The sequence below is a fragment of the Stegostoma tigrinum genome, chromosome 26, assembly GCF_030684315.1.
Source record: "Stegostoma tigrinum isolate sSteTig4 chromosome 26, sSteTig4.hap1, whole genome shotgun sequence".
NCBI classification, from domain to species: Eukaryota; Metazoa; Chordata; class Chondrichthyes; order Orectolobiformes; family Stegostomatidae; genus Stegostoma; species Stegostoma tigrinum.
In genome coordinates this window covers 45193073-45215618 of record NC_081379.1, presented here as the reverse complement: position 1 = coordinate 45215618, position 22546 = coordinate 45193073, and the positions used below count along the sequence as shown (strand labels likewise).

Genomic DNA, 22546 nt, shown 5'->3' with positions numbered 1-22546 from the left:
GATGAACACAGCAGGCCCAGCGGCATCTCAGGAGCACAAAAGCTGACGTTTCGGGCCTAGACCCTTCATCAGAGATCAGAACATATTTTGGTGTCCACTTCCACAGTTGACAACACAGATGACATGCCGGAAATATGCAATAAGTAAGAGGCCAACAGCCGTGAGAAACATAAGGTAATTAATATCAGCAGAGAAAAAGTATCAGAAAAGCAAAAGTACAAAAATCCAACAAATCCCCAGTACCTGATGGCCTATGTCCAAAGATTTTCAAAATGGTACCTGAAGAGGTAGTGGCCACTCTGCTTATAATTTGTACAGAATTACAGGAGGAGGCTATTTGGCCCATAATTCCTAGATGCTAGAACAGTTTCAGTGGATTAGAAAGAGACAATTGTAAATCCACTATTAAAAATCAGGAAAGGGGAAGCAAATTGGGAACTACAGGAAAATTAGCCTTACATCAGTCATTAAGAAAATGAAGAAATCTGATATTAAGGAAGTCTTAACAATGCACTTTGAAAAATTTATAGCCTGATCAGGCAAAGCCAAACTGGTTTTATAAAAAAGAAAACTGTATTTGACAAATTGTTTACACATTTTTGAGGATGTAATTAGTTGGGTAAACAAATGGGATCCACTAGATGTCGAACGCTTGGATTAGTAAAAGTATTTAATAAATTGTCACATGATTATTAATATGGAAGGGTATATGGAATTATTAACTTTTTTTGGATAAAGGGTGGCTAAGGGACAGCTCACAGTAAACGATAAATAGAGCATTTTAATGGGTTTTGTGGTGCAGTGGTACGTCCCTATCTCTCGACTAGCAGGCCCATGTTTATGTTCAACCTGCTGTAACGGCACGTATCTCTTCAACAGATTGTTTGGAAGACATCTATTTGCAGCATTTTCAGTTAGCAGTCTACAACTAGGATCAGGCCTGCCACCTCAGCTAACTAAATTCCTTATTAATATTATTTATAGAGTTTTGAAGTGAGAGAATTTGTAAGAGTTATTCTGAGGAATCATACTCAACACATATAAGATTAGTTTTTTTTCAGTTTCAGAGAGGCTGTTCTCAAGTAACTATGATTTAGTATGTTCTCAAAACTCAGTTACACTTAATGCAGAACTTGTTAAATTGTCAGTAATTTTAGCATTAACAGTTTTACTGTAATTAAAATTGAAAATTCTGGGCCAATGTTTGTTGACAGCAAACAGTTGACCGAAATACAGTTGTCATCAGTGCTTCCTTCAGTTCATCAACTGAATAACTGGCAGCAAGAACAGGAGACTGCAGCACTGTCAGAATGAGACTTCTCGTCCTGTACCAATCTATCATCAGTTGAACATTAACAAACAGCTCACGTATACTAATGCTGGTGGGTACCATGGGAAACTTGTGACAAGAGAGTTATGAAGACTGATGCCAGTGTGATACTGCAGTAGAGGAGTTGAAGCCTACTGGTGCACGCAAAGTAATTACCTCTATTCGTGGAATGTTACCTTAAGGATTCTCCTGGCACAGAAAGGACAATACATCATAGGACGCTCCAAATAATTACATTATTAAAAGCATAAATAATTTGCCACATCTGAACTTCTTATGCTACAAATTCGATTTGGAGACAGATTTTAGTTTGAAAATGATTTTTGCCTTTCAATTGTGTAGTTACCGAATATACCTACACATCTCTCATTAATTGAGACTCTGAGGACTAGTTTTTTGAATTTTTCTCTGTTTTGATTTCTGACATCCTGCATGCTTTCCTTTTGCTATTCCAGCTGTATTTATTCACATCTCCACTTAGTTTAAAACAAATCTCCTATTCTAACAGTCTTTGATTAAACCTACCAAAAAAACGCACACCTCCTTCATTCTTCCATTCCTCCTTCAAACTGAAGGCTTTGAAACTCCAAGCCTGGAGTGACTTAATGGCATACCTAATGGTCATCACAACCATGCCAGTAACTGCGACTTTGTAATTGAGTTTTAAAAGTTTAGAAAAAAGAAAGTCTTGGAAATGTAATGGAAAGTCAATTCATCTTGGTTTTGTGCAAGATTTGTATTTGTTCAAGATATTAAACGAGGATGCTAAGAGACCAAATTAGGTTGAAGTCATTCATTCATTTATTAGTGGTCCCTCGCAGACAATTCCAATCTTAGGGTGAGTCCATAGGTAGCCATACAAACTGATGAAGCTACCGCAGGTTGTTACACTTGGGGCAGAAAGTGGTCACAGGAAGGGATGGGTGGGGCATTGGTGTGGCAGTGCACTTCTTTCACCGTTTTTGCTTGGCTTCTGCTTTGTTCCAACAGCAAGTCTCAAGGTGCTTGATGCCTTCCCGAATGTTCCTCCATCACTTTGGACAGTCTTAGGCCAGTGATTCCCAGGTATCCATTGAAGTATGCTATGAAGCACTGTCCTGCCAAAGTACTCTTGAAGAATGTTTAAGCAATTATCTAATATAAAGTACGAGCATCAAGAAATCCCATTAGATTCTATCCATTAAAATGAATGTGTTTGAAACGTTGTGGTTGGATCTGTGTATCTTCCAAAAATGTAATCCCGGTCAGCAAAGCTCTGTGCAGAGAATAGCAGTTGAAAAATTTGTCTTCAGAGTTTGGGATTCATGCTATGGGATTCTATCTGTGACAAATCTGGCATGTAGGTTATGATAAATAGCTCCTACTGCTGTTTTATGTAAGTAGCAGAAGATCAACATTGCATTTAAATAATAGATAAACACACAAGAGAGCAACAAATAGTTGATTTTTATGATAGGGATCCAGGAGGATAAGTGGAAGGAGACCTGCGGCCTCCATGCCATTTCTGAAGAAGAGTCTAGGCCCGAAACATCAGCTTTCCTGCTCCTCTGATGCTGCTTGGCCTGCTGTGTTCACCAGCTTTATACCTTGTTATCTCTGTCAACGCCATGTATTCGATTTCAATTCAATTCTGTGTAATTATACCTTGAATTTTTATTTCTGGCTCAGATTTCAGTGATGCCAACCTGTTTCAAAGAGAATAATCTCATAGGCCTTTTACAGTGCTCCTTTTCAACCTTTCATTTGCCAACACTTGAATAGTCAGAAGGCAAACATACACTTCGACTGTGACCCAGGTCAGGGAGGTGTGCACTGCCATGTGGGCTCAAGGTCCTGCAAAATTAGTCCCTGTTGTATCTATGTAATAGGTATGTGGCATAAATCTCCATCAAACGTAGCTTATATACTTTACTAGTTCCTTTAAGAGGGAACAGGATACATATCTGAAGTTGATGGTTTTTGTGAACCTAAGGCTTAACTGACCGAACATTCAAGTACAGTTGGGGGCCATTGTTAATGGTAAAATAAAACTGTCCAAAGTTTCATGATGAAAAGGTAGATGGATATCCTAGCACTTCAAGAGATGACTTGAGAAGAAATTTCACTGATATGTAATTGCCTGCCTCCGAAGGTTGGTGAATTAAATATAAGCTCACAATTTTAGAGCATGATTGGAGATCCCACTGATAGTGGGCCAGTTACTCTTCCTCATATATCTGAAAAACATGTGCCACAAATTCTTGAAAATAAACTGACACAAACTGAGCTGAAGTAGGCATTGGGAGATGTGCATGACCAAACTAATTGCCTCTTCTTTCCTTCCAGAAGGCAACTCCCTCTCCACCTATCTTCTTTACTCTCCATCTTCGGTCCGCCTCCCCCTCTCTCCCTATTTATTCCAGTTCCCTCCCCCCATCCCCCTCTCTGATGAAGGGTCTAGGCCCGAAACGTCAGCTTTTGTGCTCCTGAGATGCTGCTTGGCCTGCTGTGTTCATCCAGCCTCACATTTTATTATCCCCTCTTTAGTTTGGCTTCCCTCCTAACAGCAGCAATTTGTGAGAATGATGCACACAAGGACAAAACCTCTCACCTAGGGATGAACCAGTGTTTAGTCTGAAGTGCACATGAAATGAAGTACTAAGAGACACCAAAATAAAAGGAACCGCAGTATTTCTAAAAGTATAAACTTTCAGTTTATAAATGCTGTCTTGGAAAATGGGATTTTAAAAGTATTTGTCAATTTAAACATACATTCCAAAAATTTCATGTTGCGAATGCAAATTCAAACTACTTTGAAAGGATTCTTCTGTTCTTGGGTTTTTGATGTATGCCAGCAAACATTTGATAAACAAATGTTCTCCTGTCAATTAAAATGACGTCAGCAATGACCTGAAGGTCACTTCACTTCAAATTGTTCAGCTGTTGCCTCAGTGACAGAAAATGGTTTTCCTTAGATGGAAAGAAAGCAGTGAGGAATTTAACGGAGGGCAGTATTAAAATGAAGAGATTTTAAAGAATCTTTTGACAGGTTGCTGTCAACTTTACAGCAAGCAAGTCAACATTGTTTCAAAAAAACACAAAATTAGCAGCCTTCACGTTTTCTCTCTGTATTTCTGACAACTATTAAAAATATTATAACAGGTGAGTGTTGATGATCACATCAGGGAATGTGGTTGAAAAGGTTTGCAGAGCCCTACTCACATAAGGAAGCTCAATTAGCATTATTGGATAGAGCCATTTACCGAGGAACGTCCTGATTATTTTTTCAACTCTTTCAAAGGAGCACTTTCTTTCAAACATAATTTTGATTTTTAACAATGCTTGTAAAATCAAAAATAATAAACTGGAAAAAAAGAGTATTTTAATCAGTAACTCCCTAAAAATCTAGGCAGTTGAATTAGAGGGCCCCTGTTGGGCAGTTTGCTTAATTAATAAAAAATTATTACCATAAATAGGTAGCTTCATCTTCACTGCCATAATGTCAGTGAAAATGTGGACAAAACCTGTTAATGCGGGGATGTTTACTGGTGCAGGTCATACATGAGTGAATCCTTCCTTGCATGCATAGAAAAGGAATAAAGAGATGCAACCAGATTGGTTGAAAACTACTGATATAGCATGGCCTGATTCTATGCCTATGTCTCCATGAACCAACTAAGAACATATCATCCATCAAACATTGCTGACAATAACTTCACACATCCCTCAACACGGCCAATACTACCTCTCCCATGGTAGTAAGCATGTGATATCTTTCTTTGTGGCGCACTGCAGAATAAAGTCGAGCCAAGGTGCAGCTGTCTCAGCCATGATAGAAATTAATGCAGAAACCCGTTTAACACAACATTTTGTTAAATACAAGAAACAATCCCGCAGGTCTAAAGAGGTACTTAATTTGTTGTTTTTCAGGAATTGGATGCAAAAGTAGTGAATCTGCGGCTGTGCCTTTAACATTGCATGACAATCCTTTGAAGTCCTTTTGAAGACAGCCAGAACTGAAGACCAGGCAGTCAGAGCTATGCTAAAAGTCAAATAGCAGGCAGAACATGGTAAAAATATAGGTTATATATAACACATCAAATTACAACATCGTTATTTAACACACAGCTGCTGAGCAGGCTTAATTTGATATTCCAATGGCAGGAAATCTTGGGACAGCAGCTGCATCTCCTTGTGGGATGATAATATTGCAGGACCTTTGGATCTTTCAAACCTAAAAACAGTGTTATATTGGAGGGGGAGAGGAATGGTTTCTATTCAATAACTTAATACTTGCACTGATTGGCAGAAAAGTAGCAGTACAAAGGATTGTTTTGCACTTGGCATTGAACAGATCTGACTTTTCATCCTGTGTACATCACTGAGCAGGATGCAATTTAAAATATTGGTTCAGGTGCCTTTAATGAAAAGCTGCAATAATGAAAGTACAAAAGAAGAATATGCATTCAGATAGTGCCTATCGTAACCTCATGATATCTTTATAACTGATGAGGTACTTTTTTGAAAGCATGGTTCACTGTATGGTAAAATAGGGCACAATCCGCACAGCTTCATCAAATGGAGGTCATGCCTGACCAATCTGATAGAATTCTTTGAGGAAATAATGAGCAGGTTAGACCAAGGAGAGCCAATGGATGTTATCTACCTAGACTTCAAGCAGGCATTTGACAAGGTGCTGCATAGAAGCCTGCTGAGTAAGATAAGGGCCCACAGTGTTAGAGGCAAGCTATTAGCATGGATAAAAGATTGGCTATCTGGCAGAAAGCAGAAAGTGGGTTAACAGGATCTTTCTCAAGATGGCAACTGGTGACAAGTGGTGTTCCACAAGGGTCTGTTTGGGGCCACAATTTTTGTACATTAATGATCTAGATGAATGCACTGTGGGTATTCTGGCTAAGTTTACAGATGATAGAAAGATAGGTAGAGGGTCAGGTAGTATTGAGGAGGTGGGGAAGCTGAAGGAGGATTTGGACAGGCTGGGAGAGTAGGCAAAGAACTGGCAGATGGAGTACAATGTGGGAAAGGGTGAGGTCATGCACTTTGGTAAGAAGAACAGAGGTATGGACTATTTTCTAAATGGGGAGAAAATTCAGAAGTCTGAAGTTCAAAGAGACTTGGGAGTTCTACTCCAGAATTTTCTCAAGGTAAACTTGTAGGTTAAGTCAGTAGTTACGAGGGTAAATGCAACTTTGGCAATTATTTTGAGAGGACTTGAATATGAAAGCAGGGGTGTACTTATGAGGCTCTATAAGGCTCTGGTCAGGCCACATTTGGTTGTTTGTGCAGTTTTGGTCCCCACATCTCAGGAAAGATGTACTGACCCTGGAGCGGGTTCAGAGGAGGTTCACGAGAATGGTCCCAGGAATGAAAAGCTTAACACACGAGGACCGTTTGAGGACTTTGAGTCTATACTCGATGGAGTTTAGAAGGATGAGAGGGGACCTAATTGAAACTTACAGAATACTGAATGGCCTGGACCAGAATGGATATTGGGAAGATACTTCCATTGGGAGGAGAGACTAAGACCCGAGGGCACATAGAGTAAAGGGAAGGCGTTTTAGAACAGAGATAAGGAGAAACTTCTTTAGCCAATGAATGATGAATCTATAGAATTCACTGCCACAGAAGGCTGTGAAGGCCAGGTCACTGAATATATTTAAGACAGAGATAGATAGGTTCTTGATTGTCAAGGGGATCAAGGCTTACAGGGAGAAAGTGGGAGAAATGGGTTGAGAAACTTATCAGCCATGATTGAATGGCAGAGCAGACTCAATGGGTTGAGTGGCCTAGCTTCTGCTCCTATGTTGTATGGTCTTATGTCTTATGTTGTTGTGTAGGAAAATAGCAATATAGTTACGGTTTGAGAGTTTTTAAATAATATATCAATGGAGGGATTTTGTTTTAAAAAGTCATTTGTGTGTGCGTTAATCTGTGGAGTTTGGTTTGGTCCCCTTATCTAACCTACTGAAAAATTCCAGATTGTACATTATCAAATAGAGTAAAGGGATGCACAAACACAGAGTAATATGCATGGAAACTAATTTTGATGAATCATCAGTTTGGTGCTAAATCCTGTTCTCTACAGACAGCAATAATGGGACAATATACGATTTGATCAGTTGCCATTTTGTTCTATGCCCAAAGTCAGGATTACAGTGCTTTGGCTACAAGCATTTCTGTTCATGACTGGAGCTGCTAGTAGCTAATCCTCGTAATGAAAATTTTATGCACCAGTGATTTTCCTTGTTACGTGGTTAACCCTCTACTTCGCTGTTCCTGTTATACCCAAATCAGTAGGGGAAAGTCTTGAAAAAAATCACTTAGTAAGAGCAGACAACTAACTAATACTTGGCTAATGAATATGTTTTATGTGTTGGGGGCTAGTCCAGGCCAGCCAACTTGGCTGTCGTCAAATTTGAGCTCGAGATTATTCAAATGCTTAACCACTTTTTGAGGGGACAGCAATTTTATTTATAAAGGAAGCAATGTATACGATTTCATCTTGTTCCATGAATAGAAAATGTGACAATAGTTGTGCTTTTATTTTTCTTTGTTTACCTTAACAAATCAATCAAATAGGATTTATTTCAGGGGATAAAACAGTTGAACCAACTGCTTTGTGTCAAAATAAATAAACCCATGAAAACAGACAAAACAAGCAATTTCAAAAGAAAGACAGTATTATTAAATTTGATTGAGTTACTGCAAGATACTATCATGAGTGGGTGAAAGGTATCAAACATTCTCCACAACAGTAGTACCATTATTACAGAAACAATTTGAGATATAATACGTATAACAATTTGTATTTGTCTGAAAATTGTATCTTTTTAAACTTCACATACCAGATTTCAGAGATTTCCCCCACCCTCAGCTTCAATGTAAGGTTAGGTTGTGATATCGAATGCTGATTCTTCTTCAATATTGATGGCTGTTTTGCCTATGACATGGTGGCACCAAATGAAATTCTGCTAAGATTCATTTCAAAAAGAAGGAACAAAGTCCTTTGTATGTATTGATCAGAATGACACCATTTGTGGGAATGGTTAAATACACTGAAGAAATGTTGAGCTTTGTTTTTAAAAGTATTATTTGAGGTCCTAAAAGTACATTAAGATTTTGTTGTTGAGAATACATTTCATTTAAATTTTGATATCATACAAACATTTATATTCATAATATTATATATTACAATATATAATATGTGGCAATCTGAGAATTCTAGATGATGGTTTGATTTTATCCCTACCCTCTCAGCCAAAAAAACTGTTACTTATCTGCTCCTAAACTAACTCTTACCTGGCATTGCCCATTTCGATCAACAGATTCAACTGAGACGGCTGCTTAATAAAGGCAGAAGCATTGTGAACATTTGCAGATAGGGTCCTAATATTTCAAGAGATCTGGTTGCATTCTAATTGAGGTCTGAGTGGAGGAATCGTACCAGGCTGAATCAGGTCTGTAGACAGAACCACCCTTCTGTTGGGAAGTCAAACTTTCCTCAGTGGCGCTTAGAGGACTCCAGACCCCACACCTGTAGTTTCTGCTGGTTTAGACATTCCCTTTCTTCACAAACCTCCTCCCCTATCTATAATGTTATCAACTCTCTCGTGTGCATCATCCATGATGTGCCTGCTCGCTGCAGAACTGTGGTAGACTGAATTTCTCAGCAGCCTATTAATGCATTGATGTGTTCTACCTCCGACAGTCAAATGCCAGGCAGGTAATTGTAGCATGTTTCTGAGGCTCAGCTGCTGAAATTACCCAGACCTCGGGTTGCAGTTCAAACTTCACCTCTCCCTGCTCCTCACCACCTACAATCTGGTTAGGTTTAAAATTAACCCTCTCAGCCCTGAATACATTTGACAACCCGTTCCTGGAATTACATATCATTATGTAGATTTTTCATTCAGTCACTGACATGGATCTCAAAATCAGGCTTATTCAGTTTGTAATGGATCAGTGTCTAAACAAGTGACTCACTCAATACAAGACGTGCTTGTGTAACTTGCATAGAGACCCACACCTACAGCTGTAATTCATGTAGTGTATCCAATCTCAGAAATGGCTATATCGAGCGATTCAGTAACCTATCAATTAAGGGAAGCATTCTCAGCAGAACACAAAAGGTACGTTTTGAACCCATGGAGGTTGCAAGAATAGATCACTTATATGATTTAAAAATTCACCAGCTTTCTATTGTGGGTTTAATAAATGTACATGAATAACTTACAGCCTATTGTTCTCTTTCAAATAGTCATCATGTCAGTTCATCACCTACAGGAAAAGCAGTCCTAATGATTCACTTTGTTTTGTTTGGCAGATAAATTGGTCACTGACGGTTATGCAGACTGTTCAGGTTTGAAGTGACAGAATCAGAGAGCTGTGCAATTCTTCTGTGCACTTGCTACCAATCCCAAGACAGAGACAGAGATAAGTGATTGGGAACTTTGATCACCCAAGCATACCCGTCATCTCTAAAAAGGATGAATACTAAATAAGGATGTTGGGGTGGAACAAAAATTTAAAGACACAAACGGTATTTCAGAAAAGGGAAAAGTATTCTATCAACAGGAATGAGCCATCTTTCTTGCAAAAAGGAGGGGAATGCCATGAAATCTGCTGAATTGAGGACCTATCAGTGGATGCTGTATTTCTTCGCTCACCCCTGCTGGGATTGACTGAATTGGTACTTACCTGTTTGATCATCAGGCACAGCTTTTACTTTAGTGTGAGGTGCACAGCACACCTGACAAGCCTACTGCAGCAATCACTGTTGCTTACCAGAAGTACAGCCAACTGCAACAGAAGGAACATGGGATGTCGTCAAAGCTCTGAGGAGAAGGAGGCAGCTCGGCGCTCAAGGCGGATTGATCGACACCTGCGCTCAGAAAGTCAGCGCCAGCGTCGTGAGATCAAACTCCTGCTGCTGGGGACTAGCAACTCCGGCAAGAGCACCATTGTCAAACAGATGAAAATTATCCACAGTGGCGGGTTCAACTTGGAGGCATGCAAGGAGTACAAGCCCCTCATTATCTACAATGCTATCGACTCACTCACACGTATCATCCGTGCACTTGCTACCCTTAAAATAGAATTCCACAACCCTGACAGAGCCTATGACGCTGTTCAGCTCTTTGCCCTGACTGGACCTGCTGAGAGCAAAGGAGAGATCACGCCAGAGCTGTTGGGGGTGATGAAGCGCCTATGGGGTGACCCAGGTGTCCAGGAGTGTTTCTGCCGGTCCAACGAGTACCACTTGGAAGACAATGCAGCCTACTACCTGAATGACCTTGACAGAATTGCAGCATCTGACTACATCCCAACAGTAGAGGACATTCTGCGGTCAAGAGACATGACCACTGGCATAGTGGAAAACAAGTTTACTTTTAAGGAACTGACATTTAAAATGGTGGATGTAGGAGGGCAGCGGTCTGAACGGAAGAAATGGATTCACTGTTTTGAAGGGGTTACAGCAATAATTTTCTGCGTGGAGCTGAGTGGATATGACTTGAAACTGTATGAAGACAATCAGACAGTAAGTAAATGCTTTTTTTTCTGGGTCGGTGTGTTTTCTAGATCTTTCAACTGTTTGATAACAATTACATGCAATTCCTGTAGTCTGCTACATTATGTGCTAGTTTTGTAATCATTTATAATTTTGATGTCAGTTTAATAAGTATACTGCTTTCTGGAATGGACCAAAAATTAAGGATGGACTGACTCATTCAAAAAGTAAAGATTTTACTAACACTTACTGTACTTATTTCTCTACCTCAGTTTAGAAAATTGTCACTTTTGATTAATTTGTACTTCAAATTACTATGTAATCTATTATACTTTTTCTTTAAGCATTAGAAACAGCTGCTGCCCTTATTCAATAACAGCAATGAGGGTTCAGTTGTCACAACACTGAAAGGGATGTCTGGAGTTTCTTCCGATAGTTTCCCCATTCATCCTGAGTCAGAATGTGTAGCTTTCAACCAATCAGAATGCTTCAACAGCACACTCAAATTTTACTACTATTTCAAGCCAGTATGATCAAAAGGCAGCATATTAAAAAGACAGTAAACAGTTTAATTGAGGTTTTAGATTTCAAAGTTATTGGCTTAAAAGTGAAGAAATAAAGGCTGCTTATTTGAGACTGTGTTTTGCTGAAAGAAGACTGACGTTCTCTGAACTTCACCTGAACTCTGAAATCCTCATTCTAAGTGTAATAACATCCTGACTTCTACATGTGCAAAAACAAAATTATCATTAACTTCACTCCAGCACCTTAACAATTAATTCACTAAAAATCAATATTTGAAGTCAAATGTTTTAAGTAAATGAACTATTTAGTATTTTGAATATTTCCAGAATATTCAGGTGTGCTCCATTGCAACATGCCTTGAAACATTATTTCACAAAAGAAAGATCACTCCACAAAGTTAATTTGAGTTAATATTTTGTCTAGAAAGATTGATTCAAAGCCAGAAGTGCAACACCTTGGCTTTCAGCTAGTTAAAATGTTAATTTGCACACTTAGTTTTCTTATCAAATATTTAATGCTCTATTTGCCAGATGAACAGAGATAACTCTGAGTCAGCTGAGCTTTAGTGCAACACATTGCTGTAACCATTGCCATGGTTACCAAAATGGATGAGGTTAGGTGAGGAATTAAACCATGATTAATTTGCTATTATAGCTATTGGAGGCCAAGTCTGTTTTATGAAATATATATCCAGATGACTTCTTGCCCCTGTACCCCTCTAACTCTTTCCACCTTTCCCCTTTCCTCCCTCTCCACCAACCACTTGCTTACCCACAGCTTTTTCAAAGTGTCTGGTTGCTATAGTGCCAGTTTCTCAGAGCACAGTGGTGTCTATCTCTCACTTCCCAGCAACCGGCTAATCAGCTCTTAAACCCTGGTTACCAAATGCTGCTGTACGTGGCAGCGCTAGTTTGCATAAATTCAAGAGTTATTTGATGAGTGTTGAAGCCCTTGATGATACGTTATCCAAGTAATTTGTACAACGAACAACAAATTATCATTTAACGCCGAAGTTGTCAGAAATCAGTAAATAATTGTAGTTTCAACTGGTTACATATATCTGTTAAAGTTTAATCTTTGGGACATGCCAAGTGTACCAACGTACAATTCTATATATGATTTTTTTATAGCTATCCATAGACAGAAAATCTCCAGTACTAGTTTTATTAATTACTTTTGCAGAGTGTGATATAACATAGAACACAGAACATTACAGCACAGTACAGGCCCTTCGGCCCTCGATGTTGTGCCGACCTGTCATACCGATCTCAAGCCCATCTAACCTACACTATTCCATGTACGTCCATATGCTTATCCAATGATGACTTAAATGTACCTAAAGTTGGCGAATCTACTACCGTTGCAGGCAAAGCGTTCCATTCCCTTACTACTCTCTGAGTAAAGAAACTACCTCTGACATCTGTCCTATATCTTTCACCCCTCAATTTAAAGCTATGCGCCCTCGTGCTCGCTGTCACCATCCTAGGAAAAAGGCTCTCCCTATCCACCCTATCTAACCCTCTGATTATTTTATATGTTTCAATTAAGTAAGTACAGAGCTGGCAATGTATTGGAGGAAAATAATGCTGTTAAATCCAAGAGTACTGAAAAGCTGAATAGTAGAAAACAAAATTGAGGGCATGAAAGACAGTTAGTGGGTAATATTTTTCAACCTTTGTGACCAACCAGATGCACTAAACCGATTTATTACAGTTATGATTCCGCCATTCTCGACAGAATAATGGAAAAGCCCACATTGAAAAAGACTCTGTGATCCACTATATCAGTGTCCATACTACAAGGCAATTTATTTTGCTTACTATTGATGTAACAAAACCAGAAGAAAAGAAGCATAACCATAATACGTTGGGTGTTTCCATTCTTCCAAGTCAATTGTATCTACATCCAGAGCTAAACAAGGCCGGGATAATTCCAAACATTTTAGCTGTACAGTTCTCCTCACACATATCTCATGAGTAATTATAATAAGGAGAAAGGATATATGGTAAATTGAAGTTAGTGGATAGATTAGAATTTTATTTACGTTTTATAGATGTTTCTGATAGCAGGGAAAAGGCAGAGGGTATTGATTAAAGAATTCTGGGGCACAGTGGTTTAACAAAATGACAATAATATTGGCATGAAAAAGTGATGGCCGGAGAGAAGACTGGTGTTAGAAAAATGGCTGCACAAAAGAGCACAAAGTAGAAGGATATCATTCACATGGTGTGGGTGAAGCTTGTTGGGTTTTCAAAACAAGAATGTGTTGTAAAATTAATATGTTGGATAGGTTGTCAATCCTCCAAGATTGTCCTGAAGTCCCCAGGAGTTAAAATACAATTTCCTGATGTCATTGTTTTTTCTAAACTTGCTTTGAACATTTTTGTTTATTACTTATAAAAATTTTGAAGATGCACAAAATCATGTAATTTCACAGAATTGTTGAAGACATTTTAAAACATATCATGAAATCAATATGAATCTTATCTTATGGTTCTGGCCTGCGATGCCAATGGTTTTGGAAGGGCTAGGTGATGGAAATATGAGGAGGAGCTCTGGGTGGGATGCTCTTCAGAGAGTCAGTGTGGACTCAATGGGCTGAATGATCTGCTTCCACACTGAAGGGATTTGTGATTCTAGGTGACTTTCAGCAATATCAACAACAACAGTGCTATTAAAGACTGTTTGTTCAATTTACAATGATGCCCCTTTAGTTATCCCTTTAAAAATATCCAAAATAATTCAAATCTCAATTTGTAAATGACTGAAACGGTTATGAAATTTGGGATGTGTGACATGACCATTCACTCCTTCAATGCTAAAAAAAAGGACAAATAAATTATCTTAAAAGTGAATTTAAAACAATGAGCATTCACGTACCATGATAGTTATTTTAAAGTTAACTTGTTTGGAGATATTATGACAATCAGTGTTGAACCCTCTGGACAGGTATCAGAGTTTGCATTTGACTTGTTGTGCTGGCACTCCCAACTGAAGGTTTAAGTGAATGAGCAGGTAGGACTTGTCTGGACCACAGAGAAGGGCACTATCACTGCACCACAACTGCCCATTTGGGGAAATTTCAATTGCGCTGATTAGGGTAAAGTTCAGGTTTCCATTAAAATTAGTTTGCATAATCACAAACACATTGGGCAGAATCTTACAGAAGTCTGAGTGACGTGAGCTTTAACAGGACTTGGGACAGAATTGGATGAGAAGTCCGGAAAGCCGGTCTTGACATCAGGAGCATCTCACTTCTTTTTTTATGGTTTTGATAAGTGGCACAGCGAGTTTCTCACTTTGCAGCATCAATTTGCCAATTATGAGGATTATGTCTTGGTAAAGGCCCTGTTAATGGCCCAATTCGCCTCAGTTTCCTATCTTACCAAATGCACCAAACAAGCTAGATGTTGTGAAAACTCAAAATGGAAATCTGGGCAAGTAATTGGCAAACTAAGCTTGCTGACTGCTCAGAACGATATCCATACTGGACATCGACCATGAACATCTCAGGGCAGATTGCATGGGCACCTGTCACACACACCGCACATCCACAAGAAAAGGCATTTGATATGTCCCTGCCTCTAAGAACCCTTATGACACACCTCTGATCTGCTTGCAGGATGCTCTATGCTTCATTGCTGCACCAACAAATAATTCTGCAACAAAGACACTGTGCGTGTGCAGGGATATGCACCCAGTTTATAGACTGGACTAGGCTGCATCTCTGAGCTCTTTGCTTGCTGTCATAGTGCTCACTCACTTAAGCCTTCAGTCAGGGATGCCAGCAGAGCAAGTCAAGCTCAATCTCTGGCACCTATCCAGAAGGTTCGACACTGATAGTCAGCCATGGAGGGTGGTCAAAATCACTATGCCCTCCACATAAGGGGTGAGGAGTCGAATGTCAGGCAGTCCACTCCATCTCTAGTCTTTCTGCCCTATTGTGGGGGGTTTTTTTCCAGGAGTGAGAGAGAAACAGGTATTACACAGAAGATAAAAAATTTGCATGGCACAGCTGTTACTTTTGGTGCAGATGATAAGGTGTCCCAAGCAAGTGAGTGAGTACGCAACACAGAGGGTATGCATGGTTAGAGGTGTTGAGGTTTGGGGTGGGTGGGAGAAAATGTGGGACGATTTTGCAAGCAAAGTGAGAGCACAAGCATTGGTGGGAGGTCGCTACAGTAGTAGAGAAACAGCAAATGTAAGGTATCAGAGATAAGATGGTGGCACATACACAGGTAGAATAGAGAAGGTCACTGACCTTCTTCCTACAGTCCTGGGCATTCCTTTAGACCCATGAGATTTTTTAACATGGGTGGGAACCTTGGAGCAGTTTGGCATCGTCTGGTTATGTTGCCCCACTGGTCCTGGGGGAGGATGAAATCCCGCATCTTCACCATCCAGTCCAGCAGGACTCATGGCTCCTGCCCACAAAACAGGGCATGCTTTGTCTGCATGTCCAGGGCAAATGTCTGGAACCATGCAGGACAGCTCCAGACTGACACTGCTTGTCTCGTGCAGGTCCAGGGAATTAAATGATGTTGTGGGCACAAGGGAATATGGTGGATTCCAGGATATCTGCTGACTGGTGAGTTGTTCTGGGAATGACACATGGTAGGATGAGGCCAAAATCAGACATGACAACTGGCATTGTGGCAGGGTAGGTAGGTAATGAGACAAGTTTAGTAAGCTATGGCAAGACAAACCGCTAGGTCTGACAACAGAAGTCCCTCCAAAAAAATGCAATGTGTCTCAGACTTAATCAGGAAAATGTAAGATTCACCCCATAGCTATCTTTCAGCATAATAGAACAAACATCTTAATCTAGTGTTAAAAACATTCCTTGGTATAGTTAAGAATGATAAACTGGTGTAGTTTTATTAATATTAGTTGGTCAGTTTATCAGATAAATCAGTTTATCATCAAAGGTAGGTTTTTCCATAGCGCCTGGGTCATCACTTATAAGTAGCTTGATTTTAAATGTGAACACATTCACCAGTTTCCTTAGTGTTTACTAGTCAGTTTTTCAGTAAATTAGGTGTTTTTTAGTCTATTGAATAAGTCTATTAGTTCCATGGACCTTTTGGTTAGCTCTTTGAACCAAGAAAGGCTCCAAACACCTAGAATCAGCAGAAACATATGCAATGATTATTTTGATTAATGAGTGGAGCCAGTTTCATGGGAGGGGTTAGCTTTGGGCAAAATGATTTTTAAATCAGTGATTTTCATCCAGACTGATAAAAGTAGCAGAAAATCTATCTAGTTTTCAGTATTAAATCCGAATCAGAAGTGAAAAAAATATATTATGTACATTTGTAAAACATTTCTTGTCTATAAAAACTTTAAAAACTTTTTGATGAGTTGGAGGCAAAATAATGAATTCTAAGCAGAAAGGAAAAGAAACAAGAATGAGAAAGGGAGTTTCCTAGGAGCTTGAAGGGTCCACGGCAGAATCTCAGGAGGTCAAGGGTATAAGTAGCATATTAAGAGACACCAAACAAGGGCCAGATAGAGCTACCAGTTGCTTTTGTGGCATTGCTGCAGCACTCATCCAGTAGGGTGCTGCTTGGATCTCCACAGAGGACCAGGAAGTTCTTCTGAAGTCCTGGGCAAAATGAATCAATGTATCAAACAGTGTATCTATTTGTAGAACTTTGCTGCCTTTGTAGGAAATTGGCTCTGTGTTTACCTACATAGCAATAACTTAATCATAGGCCATAAGGAGCATTGCTTATGTGATAACCCTCAAAGCCACTTTCGCCATACCCCTTGATTCCCTTACTTATTTCTATAAGCCTGCCTATTGGATTTGTTAATTGTTTGTTGATACAATGAAGTAATTGACGCAAAAACAAAGTTGCTGGAAAAGCTCAGCAGGTCTGGCAGCATCTGTGGAGGAGAAAACAGAGTTAACATTTCGGGTCCGGTGACCCTTCCTCAGAACTTTTTGGAAGTCACTGAAGCATTTTGGAAGTGGTGAGATTTGAACCCACACCTTCACAGGGGGTGGAACCTAAATCTAGGGCTTTACATTGTACAGCTATACTACCTTCAACTTCTTAGGGCTCAGCAATTGTTGGCCAAAATTAAAAGATTCTTGCACATCGCTTGCCATGCACTTACCCAAACCAAATAAACAATAGCTTTAAACTTTGTCATCCATAAAGGACAACATGAGAACACGGGTTTAAGATGAAATGAAGATTTGAATTTTTCCTATTAACCTTTATCAATTTCTGAAACATGCTCAGTAATCCTCGCAGCAATGAAAGTTCTTTTTCCTGATTTTGGGAATGGAGCTTTGGAAGTTGACAGCAAGCAAGGTTTTGGAAGTCAAATCTGTAATTAGTTTTGTTGGCTATTGAGGAGAGACACAAATGAGGCACTTTCTTATCAATTTGGTGCATTCTGGTTGACATCATCCATATTGCTCTCTTTGCCTGTCATTGACTATCCATGGAATAGCAGATATAATCATAAATTGTCATACTTGACCGCACAGCCCTATCACCCGCCCACCACCCCATCTCCTGTTTAGGCTAGTTGTCCTCATGAGAATGCGTATGCATTTAAAATGCCTTTTAGATTAATGGATAGCATTGATTGTATAAAGTTTAAAATGCAGCATTTACTTAACTTTAAAATGAAATTTAATGGGTTGATGGCTTCATCTCCCTAAACAGAACCAAAGCACAGGAAATTCAGACTAAACTGTTCAATAATCAGAGCTGATAATCACAGAAATAATTTTAAGAGAACATTGCAGGATTTGAATGACATTTTGTAAGTATGTTATTCAGCAAATATGCCATATGCTGATTTACATAAGACAGCTTCATTTGTTGCTTTATTTTCAATGGTTTCAGGCTCTTGATACCATAAATATAGTCTTGATGAAAAGCAAAGGAAGAACTTCAATTTATATAGCACCTCTGACAATGTCAGGTTATCCAAGGCCATTTTACAGTTAACAAATTACTTTTGAAATGCAGTGACTGTTGCAATGAGGGAAACACAGGTGCCAATTTGCACACAGCAAGCTTCCCAAAATAGAAATAACCGGCTAACCAATTTTTATATTAAGGAGTAAATATTGGCTTGGATACAAACCAGGGTAGGGTCCCCTACATATCCTTGAAGCTTAGAACACAATATTGAGTGAACTGGGTATCTTGCATTTGCCGATCGTAACATTTTGCAATCTTTATCATTTTGATCATGAACGGCCTTTTGTTTTAAGTCAAATGATCTTACTGGTAAATATCAGATTCAGCCGACAAAGAATCAACTGCAAAAGACACACAAACATCCTAGCATATTGATTAGGGCAATCAGTTCTCACACTAACCACCGCCTCCACTTTTTCAAATCTGAAAAAAGGCATAGAAAGGTGACCAATACCAGAGGATTGGGTCCAATTCCATCAGCAATGGCAAGTTGCATTTCAGTGAAGCCTCATCACACTCCACTTTGACAGCTGGCCAGGACAGTTTCCAACTCGCCAGTGAAAGTGTCAGCAGCACAAACCCTAGCCTAGATGAGTGATGTAACATTTTTTAATTTCTTTGCAGTCGCCTTTTAAAGTTAAGGAGCTGCTTCTTGCCACAAAGTATACTTTACACCCTCACACTCTGATTTCCGATTATTTCCGCAAGTCCCCATTGGCAGCTTGTCTCCTCACCATCAGAATTTTAGTTCCAGCATGCTGACGGTGAGGCATATCTGTCAGCTTCAGTTAATGTTGGGCATTTAAATTAGGTCAAATTGTCTGGGCTTCAGGTTTGTGGTCCAGACAGTCCACTGCCTGCATCAACACCCTCATTGCCTTATTCCAAATTAAAACTGATAATCAGTTATTATGATCTCTAAGTCATGGTGGTTATTTAAAAAGCATTAAGGATGCTCTCCTGATCGGAGTGACAGTAAGGTCCATTTGGTGAATGAATGGTGCCACTTAATTGAGAGAATATCCAGCAAAGACCCATACATTTATAGAAATTAAAGTCAGTTAGCAGGAATCTGATTTTACAATGGTGACACACAGGTAATATAAAACTTAGGATTTTAAAACCAAACAAAAACAATGTTAAAAAATGTTAATTAGATAGAAAAATATAAAGATGGTGAACTTCACTCCGTTAATTGCAAGAAGATAATAATGAAATGTGGTCAGTTAAACTGGATTCGAGGCAAGCTGTAGTACACAGGGTAATGAGACTTTCAGACGTCATTTTTGTACCATTACGCTAAGTCTGCCTATTGCCATCTTCAGAGTATTGTGTGACTTTGCCCTGTGTCAGTTCATCTGCTGCTAAAACTTGAAAATTACAACACGCAGCTGTTTGATTTCTGACACTCAGCCATCCATAAACTTGGGTCATCCAAAACTCTACTACTTGTGTCCTAAGTCTCACCAAGTTCCATTCACTTATCCACCTCGAACAGGTTGAACTATATTGATTCTCAGTCAAGCAACGGCAGGTTTTGAAATCTTATCTTTGTATTAAAACCCCTCCACACTTGACCCTCCCTATCTCTAATCTCCTTCTGCTTCTCAATCATCTGAAATACTAGGTTCCTCTAATTACAGTATGTTGTGTCTCCCTGATGTTTGCTGGATGGTAGACTCACATTCATTTCCTTAGTCCCAAACTTTGGAATGCTCCTACTACCAGCAGCCTTTGGCCACTTTAATTCCTTCCATAAAGCTTACCTTTGTAAATAAGCTTCTGGTCTTCTGTCCCAATGTTTCCTTATGTAACTCAATATTATATTTTGTTTTGGAGTGCTTCCATGAAATGCTTTGAGATGCGTTTCACATCAAAGGAGTAAATGCAGTCATAAAGTCATATAGCAGGGAAAAAAAAGGTCCTTCGCCCAACATACCCATGCTGACCAGGTTTCCTAAATTGAACTGGTCCCATTTGCCTGTGTTTGGCTCATATTCCTCTAAACCCTTCCTAACCATGTACCTGTCAAAATGTTTTTTAAACGTTATAACAGGTACCAGCCTCTACCACCTCGGGCAGCTTTTTCCATGTATGCATTACACTGTGTGAAAATTTTGACTCTTTTCCCTTTCACCTTAAGCCTAGGATTTTTAGTTTTAAACTCCCCTACAGCTCAACATGTTGCTAACTTCAGAAACTAAGTTCATGCCTGTACATTGTTTTAGAAAAAAAATCACACCTCATTGCATAAATCACACATGATTGGAGGGGATATATATTCCTTCTTGAAAGTACTTCCATAATCTTACCGACACCTAAGAAAACTGACTAGTCTTCTAGTTCTACTGATATCCCAATTAAATCTTAAAGGATAAATTGATCCTGTACAACCTAATGTCAATTCCAGACAGCAAAAATATGGAAACTAGGCACCGGATTCACTCGGATTTTCACTCAGTTGCACATTCAACACAACTGGCAATCCTAGCCACCACAATATAAAATAATTCAAACATTTATTTGGTTCCATTGTTGCTGTATCACAGGGAAAGCTGTAAACACAAAACTAGGCCATAAAGTCTGATTTTTTTATTAAGAAGTTTTCTTTCCTTATTACTCCTGTCCTACAGGTTTATAGAACTATAACTTCACAGCTACTGGTAGCCTCTGTCAAACTGAAAGCCTTCAAAAGCCTGGTGATCAAGCCTGAGAGCCAACAATAGCAAAAGCATTTAACCTTGCACAGACAAGCACATCAACTTTAACAATTATATTCTGACTTTGCTACAACAACATGAAAAATGTCATGCAAAAACAAATTGATCACAATGGAAAGTGTTATTTTCACTTTGACCGAGAGAAACTCAAGTCCAAAATGCAGCTGATTTTTATATTTGGCATCTTTTAGACACGGCATGTTCTTGAATCAACAACAGGACAGAGCATATTAGATACATTGAGAATTAATGAGCCAGAATGAGTCAACAATCTAATTGTAATCTGACAATGACCATAACCTAATTTAATTCAATATTAGGTTGGAGGGGGAGATTAGAATTGCAAACCAAGATATTAAAAGTTGAATTCGAAGGAATGAGGCAGAAGCCAACCACAGTAATTTGTGCATTATAAATGGTTTAAAAACCACAAATAAAAAGTAGGAGATTCGTTTAAAAAAGTATTTCTTAAAATGCAAAATCTGTACATACCCTTGAAACATTCTTTGTGTAATTAAGTAACCTGGTTAGCAGAAGGTTGACCAAAGCAAAACAAAATGGGCCATACATGCATAAAGTAGTGGCAAACTGGGGAAGACATCAAGAACTGCAAAGAAAGCTAAAGAAAAGGAGTACAGGAGAGAAAAAAACTTAAAAGAAAGCAAAGATAGTATTTAGATATCCTGCAAGTGCATTTAAGGAAAGATAGTGACCAAGTGTGGAGTATTGTCCTCCTAAAGAGGTGCAGAGATGATAATCATAATTGAAAATGAAAGAATGGTGGAGTTGTTCAATAATTACATTTGGCTGAATTATATGGTCACTCTATTTGTTATGTAAAATACAATGTGTTACTGTATGGTTAGCAATCCAACATCATTATACTAGTCTTAGATATTATGGGAGGCAAGTGAGTGCCTCAACTGGAAGCCTGCTGGACGATTTGAATAACAAATTAAGTAACTGAGCTTCTTAAAGAAGCAATTGGCTTCAAGTTTCCTGGTGAAAAGGGCTGGCTGATATTAAACTGTGTTCCTTCTTTTTTAAGGTTGCTGAATAAATGTCAAAATGTAAGGGGGCTTTTAAGCTAATGGCTGAGACCAACTGTCAGTTTAAGGCCAAGGCCTGGCCCCTCTCCTGCCTGACATCTTAACCTCAGACACTAGACTGAGTTTGGAATATCATTTCCCAATATAAGTCACTGCCTTCCTGGTGCTAATTAGCTATTTGATGCTTCCTTTGCATCCCATTCTGCCTCCCTCAACCCAACAGAAATCCTAAAATTCTGCTGCTTTTCACAGTGGAGGAAGAGATGGTTAAAAAAAATGAAACAAGGCAAATAACTAACTGGATTTAAGGTTAATAAAGGTTAGTGATGAAGAAAGCAAAGACGAAGACAAATCTCTAAAATCTGAAAATCTCCAGTGTATTAGATATGAAAACAAACACACGTGTTCCAGTCACGATCTTCCAAAATTCCCTTGATTCAGTAATTGTCCACCTGGATTAGGAAATT

At 39.0% G+C, this 22546-nt stretch overlaps 2 protein-coding genes across 3 annotated transcripts in view; one reads left to right on the top strand and one right to left on the bottom strand.

The window, feature by feature from the left end:
- rsph14 (radial spoke head 14 homolog) overlaps positions 1–22546 on the bottom strand; it is a 631180-nt gene that overhangs the window by 389386 nt on the left and 219248 nt on the right. The gene's annotated exons all lie outside the window — the stretch shown is intronic.
- Positions 1–22546, top strand: part of gnaz (guanine nucleotide binding protein (G protein), alpha z polypeptide) — a 286628-nt gene that overhangs the window by 113562 nt on the left and 150520 nt on the right. For both annotated transcript variants that reach the window (XM_048555901.2, XM_048555902.2), the window contains one exon: positions 9654–10868. In XM_048555901.2, the coding sequence (XP_048411858.1) occupies positions 10146–10868 (723 nt within the window). In that variant the 5' untranslated portion in view covers positions 9654–10145. The remainder of the gene's footprint in view (positions 1–9653; positions 10869–22546) is intronic.